Genomic DNA, 24,567 nt, shown 5'->3' with positions numbered 1-24,567 from the left:
ATAGTGCATCAGAATCTCTCCCTTTCAGTATTCTGTTTTCAGCAAGAAAAAGGGTTCAGGCCATTGGACAAGGACTAAATATAACAAAATAATAATTAAAAAGTTTTTTTGTGATGATTTTCAGGACAAAGAGTGAACCCATTGCAGTTTACCATCATAGCTCTGCCTTTGGCTTGACTCACTGTTCACTGGGGCAATGAGTTTCCTAATTTATTATTCCCTTTATGTGCGTACAGCTCCTTCTGTTTGTTAAGTACTTCAGGGGTGTGTATCTTGTGATCTCTTTAGAACTGTTGATGATTGCAGGGTCATTTTTTCTCCAGTCTGCACTGATGGTTAAAATCAAGAGTTAATAAGCTATTACCGGTTTTCTTTGACATCCCAAATTGTAATTATTTACAATGGAAATAGGCTTCCAAACAAATGTGTTTTTCTGAATTAGGTACATCTTGCTTGATTGTACATCCCTTGAGGCTCACAAAGACTTCATGGTTCAGTAACAGTGAATTTAGGCTCTATGAAGCACAAATATACAGGCCTTTAAAGATATTCAGCCACTGAAATTTTATTGAAATCAATGTCTAAATGCCTTTAGGTATCTGGCCTGAAGGTGCCCATGTAAAATACATTGGCCATTCAGGTCTTGCACCCAGTCCTGATTGCTATGCACGATCGCACAGATAAATTAATTCATACCTTCTTTTGCCTGCAGTTGTGAAGCTGCCTTTACTCCTGGCAGTTCTCAAATTTGACCCCAACAAATATTGCAGATTATTTGCCCAGTCCTATAAATTTATGAGCAGTAGCCTCAGGGGCAAGTGATTTCAGTGAGACTTGAAAATATTTAGCATTTCACAGATGAGGTTCAGAATCTTAGGACTAAATCTGATAACTTCCCATAAATCAATCCTCACTTCTTCGTGTAGCTGTTACTGGGCTGCTGTGTTTTAAGCATATGGCTGTTTAGTCATACAGGAAACTTGTAGGAAACAGGAAAGCTGCTGAATAATAGTGCAGATGTTTAACACAGTAGCTGGTAATCTGTCCCTAGAGAAGACAGCCTCACTGTGGCTTCACATACTGTGGGACTAAAGTATAGAATAATAACATGGGGTTTTTTGTTTAATTTCCTTTCATTTAATTTCTTTTATTTTTGTTTTGTTTCTTTTTTTTTAACCAGTAGATTTGGAAAATTAAAATTGAGCTTAAAGGTACTCGGGGTCAAAAAGCAAAATAATGTGCAGTTCTGTTCTATTGTATATACAGGACTATAACTACACATTTAAATGTATGACAACCTGCTGATTTTTCAAAGATCTGTTAGAAAAGAAGAAGTTACATTATTATAACATATATAAAGCACACTGTTTTACAAAGTAATGAATTTCAAATTGTTCAGAAAAAAAGTGAGCACTTTAAAAAAATTGAATTCCCTCAAGGAAATTGAATCTGTATACCTAGTTCACACTCTTCAGCCAGTGAATGCAGGACATGAGCAAACTTAAGCTAATAAATGATGTAGGATGCTAATTAAATGCATGCATTAGCTCATTTAGCATTGCATGTTAAATCTTTCCTGCATTTATATGCTTGACTTGAAAACCAGTATTAACTGTGCTCAAATGCAAAAATCTTCCCTATATGAAGCTGATGTCACAAGTAAATAAAGACACACTGAGAACTGGCAAATATCTCTGGTAGGAATAGAAATAGGTATAGGAAAACAGCATAATAATTACCAGGGATATAGCTTTATCTCACTGAAAAAATGTTCTTCCATTCAGTTCCACGGAGCTGTGGAGTTGCCTGTAACTCATTTTACCAAAAAAAAAAAAAGGATCATGGGATTAATGTGCACCTGGAAGACTGATGCTAGGGCTGGATTCCCCCCTCAAAAGCCAGTCGGTGTGTGCGACACTTGCCAGGCCTTTTTTCGACATCATCAGCCACTGAGAGGTGCCTGCAGGCCTGTGTGGCATGAAGGAACCGGATCACAATCAAACCTTTACCCAAAATAGCTCATTCAAAACTTTAAAAGGACAGACTTACCTTAAAGAGCCAAACATAGTCAAGACTAAATTCAAATGAGGAAAGCGAAAAACCTTCTGAATAGCAGATTTGTCCTTCCACAGAGAGCCCAACAGGCAGCAGAGAAGGGACAAGTGTGACCGGGTCTCTCCTCTCACGAGGCCAGTGTGGACATCAGCTTCACCTCCTGTCTGCCTCCGTTTTACAATTGATTATTGCATGAAATCCAAGATGCTGTATCTTACAATGGCATAACTACAGTTTCAAGTTAGTATTAGAGATCTCTTGAGCTAATTAGGAATAATCTGTGAAGAAAGGAGAAGTGATTTTCTGAAACATCCTGTGATTTTTAACTTATTAGACTGACTTATCTCTAGTGAATATATTTTTGATAAATGTTCTTGTTCTTAGCAGGATAATCTACAGTTCAGTGACTAAGGACCTTAATCTACGCTACGTAGTTCATGTTCTTGTTCAGACAGAGCTGTCATCCTCAAGTATCTTTAAATCCCTTTAGAATATCATCAAAGCATCTGTAACATGCATGTTCCACCATCTTCTTTTCCATTTCCCTCCAAAATGAAAATTGTGTTAAATAATACTGCTCTGATACTTACCCTGGCAAATACTTCCTGTATTGTTCTTTTTTGCCTCTAGCTCACTAAGCCGTAGCTCACTGACTGCTAAATATCACAATATAAGTTATCTATATGTACATGATGAGTGGCCTTACACTATGTAGTACAGCAGAAAGTGTCATTTCCACATAGCGATTTTGTTACACATCAGTCATGTCTGTGACTATAACTGTGTGTCAGTGAGTATTCTTTGCTCTTTTGTTTCCTTATGGAGCTCTGTGTGTTAAAGATGCGTGTTAGAAAATTCCTGACATGAACAGCAGTTTACACTCTTGAGATGAATTCATTTTGATTTTTCTCCTTACATCTTTCTCTTTTTAGCTAGTTAGTATCATGTTCATGCTTTGGTCAGCATAGACTGTCAAAACCCATCCATGTTATTAAAACTCTTGACATTCGCGTAAGACTTAGGTTAAAAAGATCAGATAACAAAGCCTGAACAAAACTACTCAGGCATAACAGCTTAGGTGGTTGGAAAGTTATAGACAAAGAATAACTATCAGTGTTTCTCAGTTCTACAGGAAGTATGTATCTGAAAGTCAAGTTCCAGAAATGGGTCTATTTCTACTTATTAACGACTTGACTTATGAAGTAGAGGTATACAAACTGTAATGTACCACAAAATGACTGCCAGTCAGTAATTGCACCCTGCTCCAAAGTTTATATTCGGTAGTTGCAATGAGCGTGCATACTACCTCATACGTGCAGTATAACATTTTCTCATCACTGTCAAGACCTCAGTTTGTGTAGTATATTAGACACTGCACTTCAAGAAAGTGAGAAAGTCCCTCACCAAGAAAGACTATCACTTCTCTATAAACCGTCATAAAGGAATATCTCTAAGGGATGTATAAAACTGAGGGTACATGTATCATTTCTCCAGTCATGAAAGGCTGATGTAAAGAGGAAAGGAACAAACTGTTCTCCATTGAGCATCAGGCAAGAGATAATGAGCTTGCATTGCAGCACAGGAGAACTAGGTTAGATAGCAAGAAGAGCTCACTGATGGTCAACTGAGTTAAGTCCTGTGTAGGTTACCTTGGGAAGTTCTGACATCTCTGTCACTGTAAATTTTAAAAATCAGCTTAGACAAACATGACAAAAACAATTTGAGTATGTGTAGCTGATTTTTTCTCTGAAAATTGAGATGGCTTGGATGATTGGCCAAGGTTGTTTTTATGGTTTATAAATACAGAGTGACTTCTTGAAATGTAGGATCTCTGTGCCAGTGAGTTTGACATTGCAAGTCAGACACTTTTATAGCATCTTAGTGCCAGCAGCCATTACTGCATCGATGTAGGGCGTAGGTATAAAAATTGTTCTAGAGGAGTTCTCCTTGGGTCAGCTTTACATGCAACCTGAAAAATGAACAATGTGAATTTCTGAGTGTTCTGCAACACCTGAAATAGCATGCAGTATCAATTCACCTACATGGATACTGGTGGGTTAGCATGTAAACGTAATATCTGTGTATCACTGAGGGAGAAGAATAAATATTATTCTGGTCACATGAGCACAGATCAGTTCAAAAACTGGCTTAATGTGAATTGAACTGTTCCATATGAAAACACTTCTATCTTCTACTATACTTTCTTTGACTTGATCTGCAGCTTGCCTCTTGCTAAAGAGAGGTTCAATAAAAAACCTTCATTGGATTCTTTTGATTAAAAGGAAAAGAAAAAAAATCATCATTATGTTAGTGTGCTTCCGTTTTTCATGGATAGCTGCTTGAAAGGGTCACATCTCCATATTTTAAGCTTAATTTTTTTCAGAACCTTCAGATGAATGCCATCAGGTCCTGGTGATTTATTGCTTACACCTTTCTCACATTGCTCCATAATTTCCTCCTTGGAAAATGTCAGTTCTGTCAAGACCACACTGTGATTTCTTGTATGTCATCTTTTGATTATGAATTTTCATTTCTTTCCACAGTAAAAGCTGGTATAAAGACATTCTGCTTTCCTTTAATTGCTTCACTTTCCTATTTATAGTCATAGCAAACATCAATGTTATTGGTTATGTTGGAAATGGGAAGTCTGCAGTTTCTGTGGCATGCAGTGGAACCCATTGAGCCTGATTCTGCTGTCATGTGAGCTTCTAATTACTTTACATTTAATGAGTTCAAATACTTACTCATTATTTATAAAGCTGTAAATGGAAATTTGGGCAGAATTTTTCAGTATCATCTTTTTTTCCCCTCCACTCCGCCCCTTTGGAATTTTTCATCTACCCATGCTGCAAGGATTAAGTTTGTCCTGTTCAGGAATATATTATTTCTGCAAAATGAGCTGTATTTTTGCTAGTGGAATATCTAGGAGTGTTTCTAACATTTTCAAAAGCATTTAAATGATGAAGGTCCAAGTTCCATGACTTACACCCCCAGTGACCGGAATTACTCTAAAACTAGCTATTTTTCTCCAGCATAAGTTATTCTGCACTACGAGTTTTACACTGCTATGGTTTGACTGTTTTCAGTGCTAAGGATACTGTGGCTATACACTATGCAGATGTGTAGACAGACCCTAAGAATCAATGTTTCTCTTTTTGTCAATGTTTCTTGTTAATTGAGTGATTTATAGACAGTCCATATATGAAGGCTGAGGCATATTATAGCTCAGTAGCTGAACATTCAGCAGCAAATTGTTACATTGCCTCATTGCCTGCCCAAAACCAGGCACACGAACCTCAATCACTTGCATCACTTCCCAGGTAAGTGTGCTGACTGGATCTCATCTCTCTGACCCAAACATTGCTTTCCTGCAAATGTGGAAAATAAAATTTTTCAGAAACTGGAGAACCAGCAGTTTTTTTCAATGATACTTGAAAATACTGGGCACATCAAAATCAGCCTCAGATGCCACATATGAAAATGTTCACTAGCATCACTGATAGGTTCATATGAACTCAATACTGCTGAGCTGCCCTCCCATTGCTACTCCATTTTTCATACTGCATACTAGCCAGATTTTCAGAATAGCTCAGCGACTGATTTCAAGGTGCCCAGCATCTCCAGTTGATGCTGTTTTCTGACATGTTCCCTGCCAGTTCGACAGTGTGGTGGGCTGACCTTCAATGGCCACCAGGTGCCCACCAAGCTGCTCTGTCACTCCCCTTTCTCAAGAGGACAGGGCGAGAAAAATAGCTATGATATATTTGTCTAAACCAAAATCTATGACAGAAATTTATATTTTGTATGTTTTAATCTGTACGTAGGTATACAACTACCCTGAATTGTACTTTCAGAAAGATTGTGAGGGAGTTGGAGGGTAACGATGCAATGGCTGAGGTGTGTTTTGACAATCAAAAAATCTTGCTTTTAGTCTCAGTTTTAGGACCATGAGCATATCAAATAAAATCTATGGACATCAGGTTTTTTATCCATCACATGAAATTGGTAGCTTTTTTTTTTTTTTTTGCATAACTAAAGATTCTTGAGCAAGTTCTGTCTGGGTGGACTTTACTATTGAAGAGATCCATTGACTTCAAAGGCCTGCCAACAAGGATAAGGGCACACAGAAGGTTTTTATGATACTTTAATTAGCATTAATGAGAGCAGGAGTTGGCCTTTAATATTTGTATGGTGACATAATGTGGTGTTAAAATAATAACAGATATAGACAAAGAATCTAAGAACTCCTACTCCTTGCTCTGTGCTTAACCCAAATGGCTTTAGGAGAACACAAAGCCGTGTGTTTTACTTCTTCCTCATCTGTCAAATTTTAAGTGTCTAAGGTTGAATTCTGTGAAAATGGCTTTTCACAGCTCTGAAAAAAAAAAGTTTCATGCAAAATCTTGTCAAATTAATTTTAATACATGACTTCAATTTTATAGAATTCTCATAAACTAATTTTACACATATGCACATATCCACAAATTTTTAATGACAAATTCATTGCTCATGCCCTGTTACTGTGTTTAATAACATGCACTTCCTTATAAGAGGAAATGGGACTGATCTGTGTTTTCTCTGAATTGATTGTATGTGCATATTTAGAAATTGGGGGAGGGGGAAAAGGGAAAACCAACAAAAAAATGTGTATGCCAGTAAACCTTTTATAAGAATGAAGAATTTACACTATTTAAACTACATATTTTATTTGTCTTTGCTTTTAGGCAGCAAACCAGTAGCCAGCATTCTCCTGTGGTGCCTGAATTCCTTGACAAACAAACAAAAAAGGTAATACTAAGTTTATATTCTAAAATAACACCCCATTATAACTTCAAATTCCTGAGTCCACAGTTCTGCAGTGTGTTCACGACTGCTTGGCGTAGCCATCTGAACATGAAACCGTTAGTGATGTTTTGAAGTCTTTGAGACAAAAGCCTGCTTGCTAAGAACTTTAGTTCTGTAGAAAGACAGGGAGGTACAGTGAATAAGAGAATCAAAAGGCTGGAAATTTGCTGCTGAGAATAAATGCTAGCTGCTCCCTGAGGTGATTTGTCTGTGCACTTCACTTTCTACAGATGTTAGAGCCTCTTTTTTAGTAAGGACCTGAGGTTCTTTGGTAGCACTTTGATATCCTGCTCGAATTCAATATGTGAAATGGAGGAGTCGCTCTGTGACTTGGAGCACAGCATAGTCTTTGAAGTCTGATCCAATTTTTGCTGCTTACCATTTGATGTTGAAAGGATGAAATGGAGAAAATGTACAGTTTTTGCCAGTAACTCTGCTGAGCATATGTAAGATTAAAAAAACAAAATCCCTTGGATGATGTACTTAGAAATGTTAAGCAGATTAATACCTTCCTATAGCTTTTTTCTAAAGATACAAATTAACTATGAGAGGAAATCAGCATACAGTGCATGCTATGATTTAACTGCATGAGGAAAGGGGATAAATAAGTTAAATGGAAAAAGTAAACAAATGTTTGTGACATGGGTGCTAAGTCGATGTTGCTGAAAGCCGCAAGAATCTTGTGTAACTTAAATCTTGCATTAATCGTTTCACAGAGTCATAGAAAATCGGAAGTTGCTCTCTGTGAGATCACACCTATAAGTTATAATTGCAGAGTGGCATCAATACATTTCTTATGTGCCTAAACCAGCATTCTTTGTTCCAGAAGGATTTGGATGAGATTTCTGCATCTCCGTTTATTCTAAAACACTCGTTCGAAGTGCATGATTCACCGTCAATTAGCCAATCCCAGTCAGCTGCAGACCATCAGTTGTCAAGTCCCTCAAGATCCCATGAAAAAGGAGGTAAGAAGTATAGTAAAGTAACAGAGCTCTTTCATTTACTATTTATAAGCTACATGTTGTCAGCATCTTAGTTGCTTTATATATTGATGAAGTCTTTTAACAATCCCTTGGAAGGCAGGAAACATAAAGGAACTAACTTTCTTCTACACATTTTCAACCTGGAAATATAAAAAAGCCCTTAAGTACCTCAATACATAAGCAGAAGTAGAAAGATTTTTAAAATATGATTTCTACTAAAAATGTGATTAATAATCTCAAAACACTCTTTTAATGAAATCAGCTTGGTTTTCAAGAGCTTCAGTTTTCCTTTGCCTTCCAACCTCAAAAGTAGAAGATAGTAATGAAATCTCCCATATTTGGCAGAATTAAAGACAACTCGTTTGTTCACACACACAAAGATTCAGTCAGCAACACAGGAAAATCTGCAATAATTCTACAGTCTATGCAAGGTGTTTATTTTATTTGCTGATATGTTATTGTTGCCACCATCAGTAACAGTTTAAAAACTTGAAGTAGAACATCATGACTTTTTTGATTTTTAACTGGTTTATCTCTGAATATTCTAGGAAATCCTTACCTATCAGAATGCTTTTCTCTGTTATTGTAGTCATCATGTCCCTGCAAATACAAATATAGGAAAGTAGACTTTAATACTGGATCATATAATACCTCCCACAGGTAGGCTGATAATGTGATATCTGTAACTAGAATCGAATTATAAATGATAATACATTAATCTTCAGGTTGTTACTGAAAATCAGTTGTTTATAATTTTGTGCCATACATTAACATTTCTATTTATATATTTAATGAGACACCTTTCCTATTCTAAGTCTACAAATATTTATCTGAATACTTGAGCCTTAATCCTGCAATTTATGTGTTTAAACTTTACAGAGCTCAATTAAACAATTTACAATGTAAAGGTAAGAAGATAGGTATTTATAGGGAGATCCTTCTGTTACAGGAAATAATGCAAATTCGATGTTTTTAGTGTTCTATGCAGACATAATGTGTTTTCCATGCTAAAAGCAGAATGGTGCGTAAACACAGGAGGTTGAGAAATCCATTATTCTCTCTTCACATATGTCTGCCCATATGGGTTTTGAATCCATAGCGTGGGACTACAGGGGATGTGTAAGTTGCTATCTTAAATTATTACATGTTAAACAATAAACCTGTCAAACAGAAATATCTTAATTGCAGCAAATCCTCTTGAGGAAAGCAGTCAGGGCCCGAATCTGTCACCCTTACTCTCACTGGATATTGTATATGACCCTGCAACTAGTCTCCTTGAAATCAAAGACATTGTGTCTGAGGTAAAACAATTACAGCGAGTAAAACTGTCAGAATTACACCCTTAGCAAGCATGTGGTTCAGAGCCATTACCCAGTAATTTAGAGGGACTTCAAAAAAATGTGAAGTGATAGAACGGAATTTGAAGAATAGATAAATGGCAACATTGATCTGAACTGTTTAAGAAACATGTATGAGTTAATGAAAAAGCATGCAAATACAGAGAAGTAAGGAATTTCCTAGTTAAGCCTGAAAATGTTCAGATAGATGTTCGTGTAAATCACACTTCAATGTGTACCTATTGAGGAACTAAACCTGCCTAAGAATAATAATTTCCCTGGGTGCTTTTAAAAGCATAGCTTGCATCCAGAAATTCAGATGCTTTCACACACTGCTCAATCCATACTCAGTCTTATTGTGAGAAGTATACTTTTAAGAAGAGAATATGTATAGACCTATTGTTAAAACCAAGTAAAACAACAAATATATTTTTGTAATAGGAACACATGTATAAAATACATGCATTTAATAATATCTATAGATATATATCCATACAATATCTGTATGATATCTATAGATACTTAAAATACATGTATAAAATGCACATATTTTATAATGTAGTGCTATACTACATAAGCTGTTATTCACACAAAAAAAAGCTGTCCACCAAGTGGTCCAAACAATACGAAGATTTATTTTTCATAGTGAAACATCATTCTCTGATGCTATAGATTGATGTTAAATTCTCTTCAAGTTACATTACAAGCAAAACTAGTCTATCAGCCTGGTGGTAGGGCTGTGAACCTGGAACACAGAGGCCAGTGTGGAAGGGAAGGTGACAGCTTTCTGCACTGGTCTGTGACCCAGTTATGGAGCACTGTCGATCTTTGCTGGAGGAGGGAGTCTGTGTCCTGGCTTGAGCCCAAAGGGAAGGACAGGCTGCTTATTTGTCTTGAGACCTCAGCAGGTGAGGCTCTAGTGCAGTCAAGGTGGGACAGAACACAAAAGGGAAAAACTAGTTGATATGGGTTTACATATTTTTGTATTAATCAAGCAGACTATTCACTCACATCGTGTTATCCAACTGTCCAAAGCACAGGCTACCTGTTCTCAGTAGTAGCTTGGCAAAGGAAAAATAGAGAAGGAAATTTCCACAAAGATCCTGCAAAGACTCTACCCTGTAATTAATGCAGAAACAAAAACCTCTTTTACACTTCGGAAGCCTTTGCACTGTGTCACAGAAAGACTGAGCAGCATGGGCAGACTGTGTGCGGTACAGGTGAAGTGTGTGCATGGGCTCCAGTTGCAGAGCTTGGCAGGGCTGGCTCTGCCTGCCCAGGCGTTCCCCCTGGGCTCTGCCACCCTGCTGGGGCACAGCTTGCAGCAAAGCCAAGGATTCCCTCCAGTGTCTCTGCCGTAACACACTGCCTGGTATTGTCCTTTACTGTTGGGGCAGAGAGGAGAGTCCAGTCAATAGTAACAATTAAGCCAGAAATTAATTACTCTAGTCAGAATAAAGCAGTACTGAAAGAATTCAAATAACATCATCTCCAGAGGCTAAGTATTGGTATTGCCCTAGATGAGATAGATAGTGAGAATGTTTAAAATTGTCATGAGGAGTGCGTCGTAGGGAGTTGACCAGTGTAACTTTGCCTCAGAAGTAAATATGACAGATTTTCTGAGGTGCAAAGGAAATATGTTTGTGGAAGGAAAGCTAATAGTATCTCTGCGTTGACCAGGGAATGACATAATTTTTAAAGTTAACACAGACATTTTGGACAAGTAAGAAAGTGCTCAAACGGTCTCTGGCCATGGACATTCTCTTGTGGAAGAATGTGTATGTCTTGTGATTATGTTCAGTTTATGCCTTGCACCTCACACAATTGTATGCAATCCTGAGACTTTGTGAGGGGCTGAGAAATTTGCCATGGTTCTGAGAGATCTGGAATTATACAATCTGCAGTGTCTGTAGCCACAATCTGAGGTTAAGGTAGTGAAACTTGCGCTAGAGTTGTAAAAGTCAATAGGCCATTTCCAGTATAGTCTTTGATTTTAGATTACTTAATCTTTTATATTTCCAAAACTGGTGGAAATAAGGGCCTGGTTTGTTTCAGTCTGGACTCTCACTAGTCAATGACTCATGTTGAATATTTTCCATGTAATATGTAGTTTTATTTTTATGTTGTTCATTTTTCTCTTCCTTTCTGGTAAACCAATCATAAAAATGTGATTTGGTGAATATAGCTGTGTCAGGTTTGGAGAAACACATAGAGGTAATCACTTTTTTGCACTGATGGAGGGCAAGTAGATAATGAAATGTGTTAAGTTACTACTTGGTGAGGAGGAAGGCTGCTGCCCACCTCAAACAGCAATGCAGACAAGTTTTAGTAAGGGGCATTGTGGGCATGGGAGACATTACTCCCAAAAAGTTACTCTGTGGTTGCCATCACACAGATGATACTTGGAGGTTCATCACCGTAACAATGAAATCTAAACTAATCGTGACTTTATTAACTGCGAAGGCTTAACTCGAGTTTTAAAGAAGTGATCCAACTTGTATGCTATCAGGACCATAATCATGTCAAAACACTCAAGCCGCAGACAATGTACTTAGATCTTTGCTTCAGAGTAGAGATTTCTTTGAGTCAGACTTGGTTATTGAAAATACTCTAAGCCGCCTCACTCTCAGGCCTAGACTATAGTCTCTGTTCGATGTCTTGCACTTACAAGCAAAAGGTGCTTAAATATAGGGAACCATCTTACTCTCCATGGTGGTTTCACATGGTAGCATAATTTTAACTCTATCTAATACAATTCCTATTTGTATATTGTTTAAAAATATGTGATGGCTACAGCAAAGCAATAATGATTGGTAATTTGGAAATAGGGACACTTTTTATCCTTTCATTCACAGAAAGTCAATATCCCAGCATGACTGGAATAGGTATTATGGTAAAGAACAAACAGTATTTCACACAAGGTGTGGTATCAAGATCTGCATGCCTTGTAACCAAAGATGCCACTTTAGTTTCTGCAAGTGAGAGAGAGATCAATCCAAGGCATTCAGCTGTTTCTCTCTGTGTAACTCAGCTTCCTGTTTGATTCCACCATAACAAACCTTCCTTTCTAAATGAAAAACAAAACTGCTGCTACATAATGTAGTGTGAAATGCTCTGTGGACTTTCAACTAGTTGTCATTGGCAGATGGGATGATACTGACACATGTATGCCATTAATTTCAGAATCCTGTCACTCAGGATTTTAAGTGAAAGAATTTGTAATCTATTTAGAACTATTTTTGGTTGTTTAATCAGGAGTTTCGTTTCATCATTTTTAAGCCCCCCACTGAGACTAATTTTACATTGAAGGAATGTAAATCATGAAAAACTTGACTGTAGTCAGTAAAATCGTAACAGTGAGCAGAACTGGGTCTCTTGGTTATAAAAAATTGACATGAAAAATGCACTATATATCTGGGGTTTAGGGTTTTTTGGGATTTGAAATGAGGGTTTTTTAAGTGGGTGAGGTTTGAGTTGGTCATTCTTTTAAGTAAAATGCAAATAAAATAGCATGATCGTGGGACAGTCTAAATGTTTCAGGAAACACTGAAAAGGCCAAGGTAGTATTACATAGCATCATCTGAATGTACTGAGCATGCTGTAGCTATGTGCAAGGCCTGTGGGATCTCCACTGTATTCTACATACCACACTAGAGTGGAAGAATTATTAATACTATTGGCTGTGTTGCAGCTGAAGCCTCGGGGAGGGAAGTTGCTGATGTGCTGTGTTGTATAATGACTTTCCATTGAAATAATACTGCTGTCATAGTTTTCTGTGGCTTTTGAGCCAAAATTTGACTGGGCACAAGAAGAAGTAGCTTGTTTTTATCTTTTTCCTTAGGAGTATCACTGGGTTACTGATCTCTTCACACCTGGGAAAAATGCTGGGCTTAGTAAACAGAAATCGTGTTTCCAAATCATTCATTTTGCATTACAAATGCATAAGTAGAAGTAGGGTGAGAAACACAGTACCTCCATTTCAGTATTTCAGTTCTTTGTCATATAGTTCCAGTGTGGATTCAGCAAATCTGACTGCAAACATCAGTGAAGTCGGTTGAACTTCTCTCAGCCTTACGTGAAGTTTTCAGCTGAGACTTATACTGGTGACATTTGTATTCTGAACTGGGTCACCCTTACGTGCTTTCTGTTAAACCTTTTGCTGCTCTGTGATGGCATGATTTGCAGATTGCGTTTTGCCAAGGTAACAGGCCAACAAATCTGAAAATAAATTGGGCAGTTCTTAAGTTTTTCTTTACTGCTCAGCTTCTGAATTGTTTTTCCCCTTCAACAGACAAAGACACAAACAGTGACAAGTGATAAATACAAGCTTTGATTTGTTAAACACATGTTAGCTCTATGTTTAGCCCTAGGCAGTGAATTTCATTATAGACTGGTTTACTTCTGGATTGGTTATTGTGATTGTTTCCAATGCAGAAAGATTTGACCTGCAGCCATGACTGATAAGTATCAAAGGTGAGAGATAAAATAAGATGCAAGTAAACTGCACAGATAAACTGCAGTAAAGTTCTCCAGAGACAGCTCGATACTTGTTCTATGTAAAACAGGTTGAAATTTAGCTCACAATGGCTGCATTGCCATAAAAAGAGACTGCAGATATCTTTCATTGAACTGTAGAAAAATAATAGTAAGAAACAGGAGAAATTTAATGAAATTGAATAATATATACACTATAATGCTGTACCAAAAAACCCCAAATTTTAATAGGGATTCACTTTCTCCTGTTAGCACATAATGTCTACCACTGTCTTTCTGATCCAAGCTGCAGTTCACCTGTTCTTTCTGTCTTCATTTTCTATCCATTACATACGGGTCTCTCTGAGCACTTCTTTTGCCATTTCTTTGTTGGTAGTTAAGCTTTTTATCATACAGTATTGCACTATTATTTTGTAATTGCTTGAAATTTCTGTAAGTATTCTCTAGCAGACGTATTTTTATTATTTTGCCACAGTTACTAGTGCTCTGAACCAGCAGCATATCTCAGATGACTGATCTACTCAGGCAAATAGTGTGGTTCCTAATTCATTACTCTTCTGTTTCCAAAATGCTGCACAATTCTAAGTAAATTTTGTTAGAATAAATACAGTAGGTACAGAACTTTGAGGGTGTACACTAAGTTCTCTCCTAAGAGAATAACTGTAATGATATTTTCATAAATTATATTTTGTGTTTTACAAAGAAAAAGACAATTCAGAATGTTTAAACTTTTCACCACTGTCAGGAAACTTTAGATAGTCTCTTTATTTTAGGTTATTTTGTAAGAAAAAGGCTAAGGCAGTTAATAATTTGCTTTAATGGAGTTATGATTTTATCTGCTAGCTGTATGTTACCACATAATTTCTGGTTCTTTGCTGATGTTAAGAAACGTGAGTTCACTCTGCTGAATTTCCCACAGCTAAGTGGTAATAGCTGGATTTCATCTCTTTCTTTCTAGAAGACACTGTATGGTTTTCTGACTTATTTACATTTTTACAGTTATTCACAGACACTATGAAGAGAAAGCACAATGGAAAAAGCAGTAACAATGTGATAGTGACAGAATGGTACATGAGGTGTGGGGTAGCTCAGAAAGTACCATAACAAATTCATATCTGAAAAAAAATTAAGATTTCAAAATCTTATATACTTTGCAGGTGTTCAGATTTTTTTCTGTATTCTAGTTGGGTAATTATTCTAGTGGATTATCATTAACTGCCAAAAATCATATACAGCTTAATAGAAACCCAGATGATGGTATATAATTTGCATGGTTGATCAGTGTAAACTAAAAAATAAAAGAAAAAGTAAAGGATAGATAGTCAGGATAAAATATTTGCAACCACAAATGTGAAGATCTAGATACTACAAGTTTGATAGATGCAGTTTGATAAATAGATGTTCCATTCAGTACAGCATGAACTGGCTGTGAAGTATTTGAGTGGAAAGAAATTACCTTATATCAGTTATTCATTAGCTCTGCTCATGACAATGATTGTGTTCCTTGGCTCTCCATCGTTACTTCTCTCTACTCACTAGAAGTATTCCATATTTCAGTTCTCTCAGTTAATTCAAATGGTTAAGTTGAATACAGCAATAGCAAATACTAGCTTGTTGCAGTAATTATGAGCTTGCAGAGCTCATTTCTGTCCCCAGGCAGGGATAATCTTTGTTGAGGATCTTCCCTGCATATGGAGAGAATTACTGGGAGCCAGTTGTGCTCATGCATTGGCCAACATTGGCAGTGCACCAGAAAGATAATGTCACACTCCCACCTTCTCTTCTTATAACACCTTTCCCCCAAGGGAAGATAATACCAAAATCACAGGACGTATCATTATTGCTGCCAGTGGGAGAGAGAGAAGCTCCTTTACTATGTGTTCTCAAGCAGGCAACAAATGTGTCTTAGCCATAACACCAAGTATATGAGAACAGTTTTATGAATTCTAATATTTGTTTTCCTAAAAATATCTTAGTACTCATCTTTAAGGTTTGTCCTGCCTTGTACAAATTGGTGTTTCGTGTAGAAGCATAAGCAATCAACAGTGTGAGAAAGCAGGAAACACAACTATATAATTACTAAACATCACCTCTTGGTTGCTGCATTGATCTCTCCTGGCAGCTGGGCTAAGTCTAACCAGGAGAATGCAGAGAGAGCTAACTAGCTGAACAGCATCAAGAATATCCATGGAAGACTCAGTCACCTTTACCATGTCCTTCCTCATTTGACTCTCTTACATTTTGTTAGTAATCAAATACAAAGAATATGTGTGAGTGCCTGATTTTAAGGTTGGAGAGCTTTAACAGCTCTTTGCCTTCAGCTGCAGCGAGTTGTTTTCTCTATAGGCTAGGAGTACATCTTTGGTTCTTTGTGGCTTTGTGAGTTTTGTGATGTTCTTGGGACTTCCTCTCACTAACGAGTTAATGTTTGCCTCATGCACACACACGAAAGTCACATTCAGAATAAGGAAAAAACTTACATTGTCCCAGCCTCTTTTTGTAGTACTAGGATTTGCAAACACCAAAAATGCCCTCTAGCAAAGTGGTGCAGTTGTTTTTTCGACATTCTTTTAATGCTGTTCTTTACTGCATATTCTTAGTTACGATAAAGAGCATGACTATCAAATGAATACCGGTAAGCTTGTGGGTTTTAAAAGGCTTTTTTAAGGGGGAGAAAAAAATTGCTGCAGCTCTACAAAAAACTCAAGAGCTAATTTTAGTAGCAGCATATATGGGTATAAATTTAAAAATATGAAACAACCAGCTGCTATAGTTAAAAATCAGTAAAAGAGATATTTGTGGAACAAAAATCTGAGCTTTTGATTTGCTTTCAGAAACAGGTAAATATGTATCTTAAGTTCAGTTCTGCTAATGTTCCTAAAGGGCACAGCTATCAGATTCCAGTTTGGGCTCACCCCTCATATTTTGCTCATCAGACTTAGAGACTAAGTGATACGAATTTCTTTCATCTGTTGTTGTGCATGTGCTTCCCATTGATTATTCATTCATAAGAAAGTGATAAATTCTAAGTGGTAATGCTCTTAATCTCATAAGGGTTTGCCCCTTGCAATGGTATTCAGAACAGCTGTTAGGTCGAGTCTATAGTATATATCAGTTTTCTGTCTGTTGTATCCAGGTTCATGCTTTGTGCCCTTTGATCATCAGTTCAAGGTCCAAGAAGGATGAATTCCTTAGCTTCATATCCAAAGGATCTTAACTGCTTTAAAAAATGAAATTTTACATGAGTAGACTGGAAATTTTTGTTTGCAAACTGTAGTCTATTTTAAAACATTCCCTGGGAAGAACATAATGATCACAGAGACCCATAGGCAGAGACATCTTGGGGCATTGCAAATGAAGTAGAATTTTCATTATCACATATCATCATAAGCAACTTGCAGCCTTAAACCTTTCAATTCAAAGATTGCCTACATTGATCATACCACACAGCACAATCTAAGCATTGACATACGTTGAAGAAAATCACTGTAGAATCAAAAAACTCCCTCTTCCCACCCGCAAAATAAACATGCACAGTCCCAAAAGCAGGAAGTGTCAATCCCTTTGCAGCTTAAATTCTGTAACTTGTTTGTAGAATTGTAGTAGCTTGTGGTGTGACTTGCAAGGATGGACAATTGACTTGTTCACCTTACTTCTAACTGCTTGTTTCAAAAAAGGCATGTGGGGAAAAAGGAAAAGAAGAAGCAATCCAACCATTTCTTGGAGAGGGAGAATATCAGTAGGGCAGAGGAGACTGTCCATGACAGATGAAACCATGCAGAACTTCACAAATAGGGAGAATGAGTGAGAGACATGGACAGATGACATGGCATATAAAAGAAGCCAAAAGTAGCATGAAGAAGGAATATACCATCAAAGAAGAAAAACCATGTAGAGAAGCAGGATAAAGGAAGAAGACGAGGTGAAAAAGTGATGAAAAAAAAGTTTCGTTTCAACAATGAGAGGATGCTTGGAGCCTTAGCAGTGAAATGTACTACTGCTTTCTGTAGCATTGCTTTACTCCTATCTAGGTGCTGAAGTTTTTCAGGGGAAAGGTTAATTTTAGCTTTAGAGCATTTGCAAGGTGTACGTCACTTTATTGCTGTAGGAGAGGTATGCTTCATGCTCTGTTTGGAAAAGCAAAATCTTTTTTAAGGGTAAGCAATACTTACCAAACTATTTCCTTTGCAGTAGTGCTCATATCAATGCATTGTTGGTTCACAACACTTTACATCATTATTCACAACACAGGTTTTCATGATGATTAGGAAGTGTGTGTCTCCAAAAGGGTGGAGCATTAATTGGTCCAAAATCTTTGAAAATAAAGAACAGACTGAATGAAATATGGAAAATTTCCCCTTGTGTAATACAACCTTTTCTTCAGTGGCCTTTTTTTATTTCTTGTTTATGAATTTTGGAGGCTACTGAAAACAAAAAAAAAAAGGCGGTGGGGGGACTAAAGTGCATCCATATATAATGTCACATCAGGAGGATACAAGATAAAACAGAAGACACTAAATAGCACAGTCAGTTAAGCAATTCACTCAGCTTTAGAACAACATTTCAGAAGTTAACTGAGGAGAAATTGAGATTACCTCCAGTGGACTTCTGGCACTTACAGTCTTATATGCTGTACTTCACTGTCCCATCCAGTGCAGCTGTACAACTATAATGCCCTCTACTTCTTGGAAGTTACATTTGTGAAAATGTTGATCTCAACAGGATCTAAATAAATCACTCTCAGGCAGCTTTTGTCTTTGCAGAAAAGGATTGAAGAATTATTCAGTTTTATTTCCTAATATTTATTTGTATTCCTCTGTTTGTGTCCATCTCCTTATTCAATGTTGGACCTAAGCAAGAACTTAACATTTTTTAATTCAGAGGTGTTTAGTCTCAGGCCTGAGTTCATTAACCTATGTCTTTCTGCATCCTGTTTACCTTTCCAAATGTACTGGAATATTGGCAGGAGTTCTAAGTCAAGTTCACATGTGTCTAGAGCTTCTTGTGGTGACTAGTTATCACTTCTTGAAACTCTATGACTATGCAGGGTCATGTGAAGCAGAGCAAGAGGTGCCTTGCTTTCTGGACATGATTTTTGAAAATGAACAGCCGTCAGCTGAATTGATAGTTGCTTCTGAGAACCAGGTCCAGATTTATTCTTTGAGGTGAGAGATTATTTAAGATCATTGTTTCAGGCCAGCCTTTATCGGCAAGTTATCCAGGTCTTTTATCCTTTGTTGCTGAAAGAGGAAGTGTTCCAGATTGATCTTTGGTTAGAGCCTGGAGCTAATGAAGAAATAACACTAGAAGACTTCAAAAGAAACCATGTTTTTGTGTTCTTACTTATGCTCTGTTAAAGAAGTGGCAGATGACATGCGTGTTCCCTCAATATTGTCAAATATTCCAAAGAAGAATTCTCAGCAATAAGAACATTATTGGCTGCCTTTGGATTTGCAGTTCCATTTACTGTAGTCAGAAAAAGCCAAACTCAGAACAGCAAACTTGCTTAGAGAAGTGATGAGAAGGATAAAACTGAGCCAATGAAAACTTGAAGGGGTTTTCTAACATGGAAATACTGAATTTTTACTCTAAGGTAAAGACATGTCTATTTGAGGAACATTACTACCAGCAAAGTAATAAACAAACATTACAGGGTACATTTTCAATAGAACTTTGCATCAGCTTATTAAGAGTTTCCAGAAGTCATTTTTGGGTGGAAAAATAGAACTACAGTTTGCAAAGCATTCAGTAGCTTCCTAAATGACTGTAATTTCCTGGTGAGGGTTTCGAATTTTGCCTTGGAAACCTGGCTGCTAAGTTTGATGCTCAAGAGGTAGCTGAGTTCTGAAAATTATCACTAGTATATATGGTTTGTAGGAGAGCCGAGTCTAACCACAGAAGAGGTTGTGTCTACCATTTCCTTTGCAAGCTATTGCAGGTGCTGCATTGGTGCAGGGCAGATGTCTCTCATAACCTGTGAAAAGGTGTAGCAGGAGGTGTCCCCTTATCTGCAGAGGTTTCTCCAGTTCAACATCAATAACTGAAACTGGGAAAAATGAGAGGATATGGGAGAAGGGAAAAGCCTGGTGGCTTTTGTTCAGGTTTGTGCTGCCCTGCCTTAGAATGATTCCTGTCCTGGGACAAGTAGGAAAAAGGACACCGAGCTGGCTCTGCATGCAGCAAACAGGCCTTCTATGCTAGGGGTGTTCACTGAAGAGGCCGCCAGTCAACTGTAAACTGGGCCTATTCAGTTCAACTTTGTTATGCATCCTCATGCTACACCATGAATTAGCATTGCTGGTCTGTAAATTTAGCCCGTTATATCTGGATTGCATTTGTTAAACTAGTGCTTGGGTTTTTGTCTGGCTTTATTCGTGCTAACATCAGAACACTGAGTAAGAACAACAAATCAGAAACGAAAAACACAAACATTTAAAAATATTGCTCCCACAGATTGGAGCCTCAAATGTGTTTTATATAAACAATTTGAATTGTGGCTGGATTTTTGACCAGATTGTTTCCTCTCAAGGACCTTCTGAAACAAAAACAAACTGAGCAAAACAAGTTTTGGTGGGGTGGGCCTGTGCTGGTTTTCATGTAAGCTGCTGAGAAAGCTCGGAGCAGGAAGGCAGCAGCGTGCTGGGGTCTGGTGTACATCGTGTTCCGCTTGTTCCCAGCTGACTTGCCAGGGGTGATCTAGAACTGAAACACAGCCCCCCTTTTCACTAGGGCACAAGACAAGCAGTCATCACTAATCTAAAACAGTTCAGCTGCTTGAAAACAATAGACTTTGTTAATGCGATATCCTGATTGTGCCTTATTCTCATGTGAATGTGTGGCCTGTGTTTCTGAGTCAGAAGAACGACAGCTTTTGAGAACTGTCCTTTCTCTCTTATGGCCCATGAAAGTGGTCTGTATTCCATCACTGTACCCTCTGTTTGCTTCAGTGGGGGTCTGTAACGCTATGAGGTAGGCGAGGAAGTGGTTGGCTGCAGCACTCATCTACCGGGAGAACTGACCAGCCACGAGAGTCTGGAATAAGTTATGGCCCACCCAGCTGTTCAGCGTGCTTCCACCATCACGCAAAGCCTACAGCGTCCAGCTGGCACTTGCAAAGGTGCTTACGAAGCTGTTTTCAGTGGGATAGTCCAAGATTATTTTCATGTGAATATGCCATGTGTCATGGGATTGCAGGGAAGGAGGCAGGAGGTTTCCACATCCTCCTGATGAAATAATGGAAGGTGAGGCAAAGTTTGGCTTGTAATAGCTGCTTGAATTTATTTTAATGAGGTCACTTTCATGAAGTACTGCGATACAGTTTCTGTAGGTGCTATATCATTGAACAAAATAAATCTCCTACTTGGAGCAGAGGTGAAGGTGAAGTTGAGCCCCACTGTGGAGTAGTGTGCTTAAGTTACAGGAAGGGAGACTGGGTAAAAGTGATACTAACTATTAATGATATTGCTTGTCAGGCTTTTTATTTAGCCTCAAATTTGAAAGCTGCTCCTTTATTTCTAAACCTTCACATTTGCATCCCTTTGATATGAAATACTTGTGAACTAACTAGAGAACAGAGCTGTGAGTTCAGTAGCCAAGAGATCCTTAATTTATTAACATAGTTTCACAGACTTGTATGCAACATCTCCTCCTTCTGCATATAACAAATGCAGCAGTCGGAGGCAGAGGTTGATGATGAAGGTCCCAATACTTCAGGGTGTAGCAGTGGTTATCCACACATCTTGTTTAAAGTCCATAGCAATCATTGCCTAAGTAAGACCATTCAATGTGGAAAAAAAAAAAAAAAAAGGAAACAGTGCTTCTAAATGACTGCTTAGAATTAGAAGTTTATAGTACAACTTGAAAAGTAAATGGGTTGAACAGTATAGGCAACTGCATGGCCGTGAGTAGACTTTCCTATTTGATGTTTCACGTTTAAGATGAAGATTATGTATAATATCTGTGTTGTGAAACAGTAATGAGCAATAATTGTGATGTAGGTACATAAAGCATTTAAACTGCAATAAATAAGTGCTTCATTGTCCTCTACAGTGTCATTAAGACACTTAAAGGGGAAATTTAAATTACTTCTAAGACATTCTGCCACCTATTTATTCTAAACACAACTGTGGATGTACAATTGCTGTTTAGATAAGTAATAACCTACTAATGATGCCTTTGCAAATAACTATGAGAAAACATTTTAATTTGGTTGCATAGGAATTTGAGAATAATATTTGTGGTGCTTATGAGTTTCTTGGAAGTTTAAGGACACTGATGTGCCTTCTTTTTGGTGCTTGTGTTTGACTACAGCCTGCAGATTTCTGTGAAAGAAATGTTATATTTTTAATGTAGTCTTATGCAGGAGGGCATGTGAAAAAAAAGCCTGCTTTACTTCAGCAGAGTTAGCAGTCTCCTTACTGGAGAAACTACAATACACAGAACTGGTCAGTTAGACTGTAGCTGCAGTTAGAAGACTGAAAATGTAACTATACTGAAGATGTATGCCAGCAAACCTCCTTGACGAAAAGGCTTCTCATCACAGTAAAGCAGCTCTTGAAGCAGTTTGCCAGATGGAATGAATTGTTCTGGTCAAAAAAATAGCAATATTTCTAGCTAAGGTCTTTTATCTACCCAGATGATGGTAAGGAATAAATGCATTTATAGCTTTTGCTGGTGTAGGCTAGGCCTTAAACTAAACTGTTGTTCAGAGCAAAGGCCAAATTTCTGTTTCTTTTACTTATGAAACTGTCCTTGCCTTCTCAGGAAGCAAGCTGTGGCCCTTCTGCTTGGTGTGCACCCAAGGAAGTCATGGTCTATATGTCACCATTGTACCATAGGATTAAAGAGCTCAAGCTTGGGTTTTAATTTGGTATGAACTCTGCCAAACATGGCCTTATGTGATTAATGTGAAGTGCTCTTTTCTCTTATATGACATTTGAATAAACACCAATTTTTAGTCCTGTATATTCCTAAGATAACCAAAATGAAAGCAAAGTGCTAGAAATAAATAAATCAGGCTTTGACGCAGCTGGCCTGTACTCAGCTTAGTCAAGACAGTAGAGAAGGTCCCATGGACTCAGTTGATTTTGGATGAGATCAGAAAAAGTTAAAATAAAAGGGACTAAATGGACTCAGCAGTGACCAATTTCCCTGAAAATGCCTTTTCTAATACTGAAGAGCAATTTTTAATTTATTTTTTCTTTAAACCAGTACATTCATTTTCATGTGGTATTTCTCAACAGGCAGAGATTTTCCAGGGCTGAGAGGTAGGGAACGAATAGCCCATGCAGGTGTCACACATGCTCTGGGACATGTAATGTGGTTGCAGCTGCACAGTGTCCTCTTTCCATCTCTCAGTCAGAGCATGGCAGGCATCAGCCCTGTTTTTCACAGCTATATTTTCTTAATTTCTTCTGAAAACTCTCAAGCATACACTTCAGCAGTATAATGTAAGCAAAAAGATCTAACTGCCCTACCTACAAATATGTTATTATATTTATAATTTATAGAAACATAAAACAGTTTGGGTTGGAGGGGACCTTAAAGATGATCTAGTTCCAACCACTCTGCCATGGACAGAGACACCTTCCACTAGACCAGGTTGCTCAGAGCCCCATCCAGCCTGGCCTTGAACACTCCAGGGATGGGGCATCCACAGCTTCTCTGGGCAGCCTGTTCCAGTGCCTCACCGCCCTCACGGGGAAGAATTTCTCCCTTGTGTCTAATCTAAATCTATCCTCTTTCAGTTTAAAGCCATTGCTCCTTGTCTTATCACTATATACCCATGTAAAAAGTCCTTCACCAGCTTTCTTGTAGGTCTCCTTTAGGTACTGGAAGGTGCTAGAAGGTCTCCCCATAGCCTTCTTCAGGCTGAACAATCCCAGCTCTCTCAGCCTGTCTTCATATGAGAGATCAAATGTAAAACAGTTGGATGGGCTTTTGTTTTGTAGACTAGCACATTCATGAACTGTCTTCCTTCAACACCAAATCCAAATGCTACCCATGTCACTGGAGATTCCTCACAGTGTAAACAGAAGGGTCAGTCCCATGTATCCTCTTTGCCTGTACTTTGTATTGCTGAGTCCCATAAGTTTCTTCTCTTTGCTTAAGCATAGCATTCAGATAAACTGAAGTACAAGCCCATGCAAATCTATTCGTGAGCAGTGTGATACAGTATTGGAAAAATAAGAGATGATTGAACAGTGTCTTCTGTAAACTTGAAAACAAATCATTATATTTTAAATGTCTGAGATTAAAGGTAAGCTTTTCAAAAAATATGGTATTCTTCTAAGACATTGCATCTGGAATTAGCTCAACCTGTGAAAATGTTCTTCTCCTTCCAAAAACTTAGATAATCCCTTTCAAGTATGTTTTCTATATGGTATTTGACCACTTTTAATGTCATTTGTACATACAGCTGAATCTAAAGAACTGCATTATTTGTCTAGATTGATCAGTTTAATATCTGATTTTTCAAGATTTTCTCACAATTCTGGAATTTTAGCAATGCAGATATTTTCCTATTGCCCAAGGCAATAATAGATGTGGTGTGCAAACACTGCTTTAAAGAGGGTGTCTGTCTGCTGATTTACATATTTTAAAAGTATTAAGATCAAAAGTAATGAGAATTTAATCCATATGGCATGTAGAAGATAAATAGGAATATTAATACTGTATCAAATACTAATTAAAGGAAACACCAGTCCTATTTTTAAAATCTTGCATGCAGATGAAAAAAAAAAGTCATTGCAAAGTTAAGATCTGATTCTTAAAGAAATTAAGAATTAACAGTTTTCAACAACAGATCCTAACTGTGAGACTGAGTTCATATGCTAGGCCAAATTCTGTTTTTG

At 37.6% G+C, this 24,567-nt stretch overlaps 1 protein-coding gene across 1 annotated transcript in view; it reads left to right on the top strand.

Moving 5' to 3' along the window:
• Positions 1-24,567, top strand: part of MYO3B (myosin IIIB) — a gene marked incomplete at its 3' end in the record, with an annotated part of 189,804 nt that overhangs the window by 141,106 nt on the left and 24,131 nt on the right. Inside the window, exons 32-33 of the mRNA XM_080346840.1 lie at positions 6,780-6,843; positions 7,727-7,865. Of these exons, the coding sequence (XP_080202966.1) occupies positions 6,780-6,843; positions 7,727-7,865 (203 nt within the window). The remainder of the gene's footprint in view (positions 1-6,779; positions 6,844-7,726; positions 7,866-24,567) is intronic.

Source organism: Nesoenas mayeri (assembly GCF_963082525.1).
Source record: "Nesoenas mayeri genome assembly, chromosome: 6".
NCBI lineage: Eukaryota > Metazoa > Chordata > Aves > Columbiformes > Columbidae > Nesoenas > Nesoenas mayeri.
The sequence above is the reverse complement of the archived record's forward strand: the minus strand, read 5'-3'. Positions and strand labels throughout refer to the sequence as shown.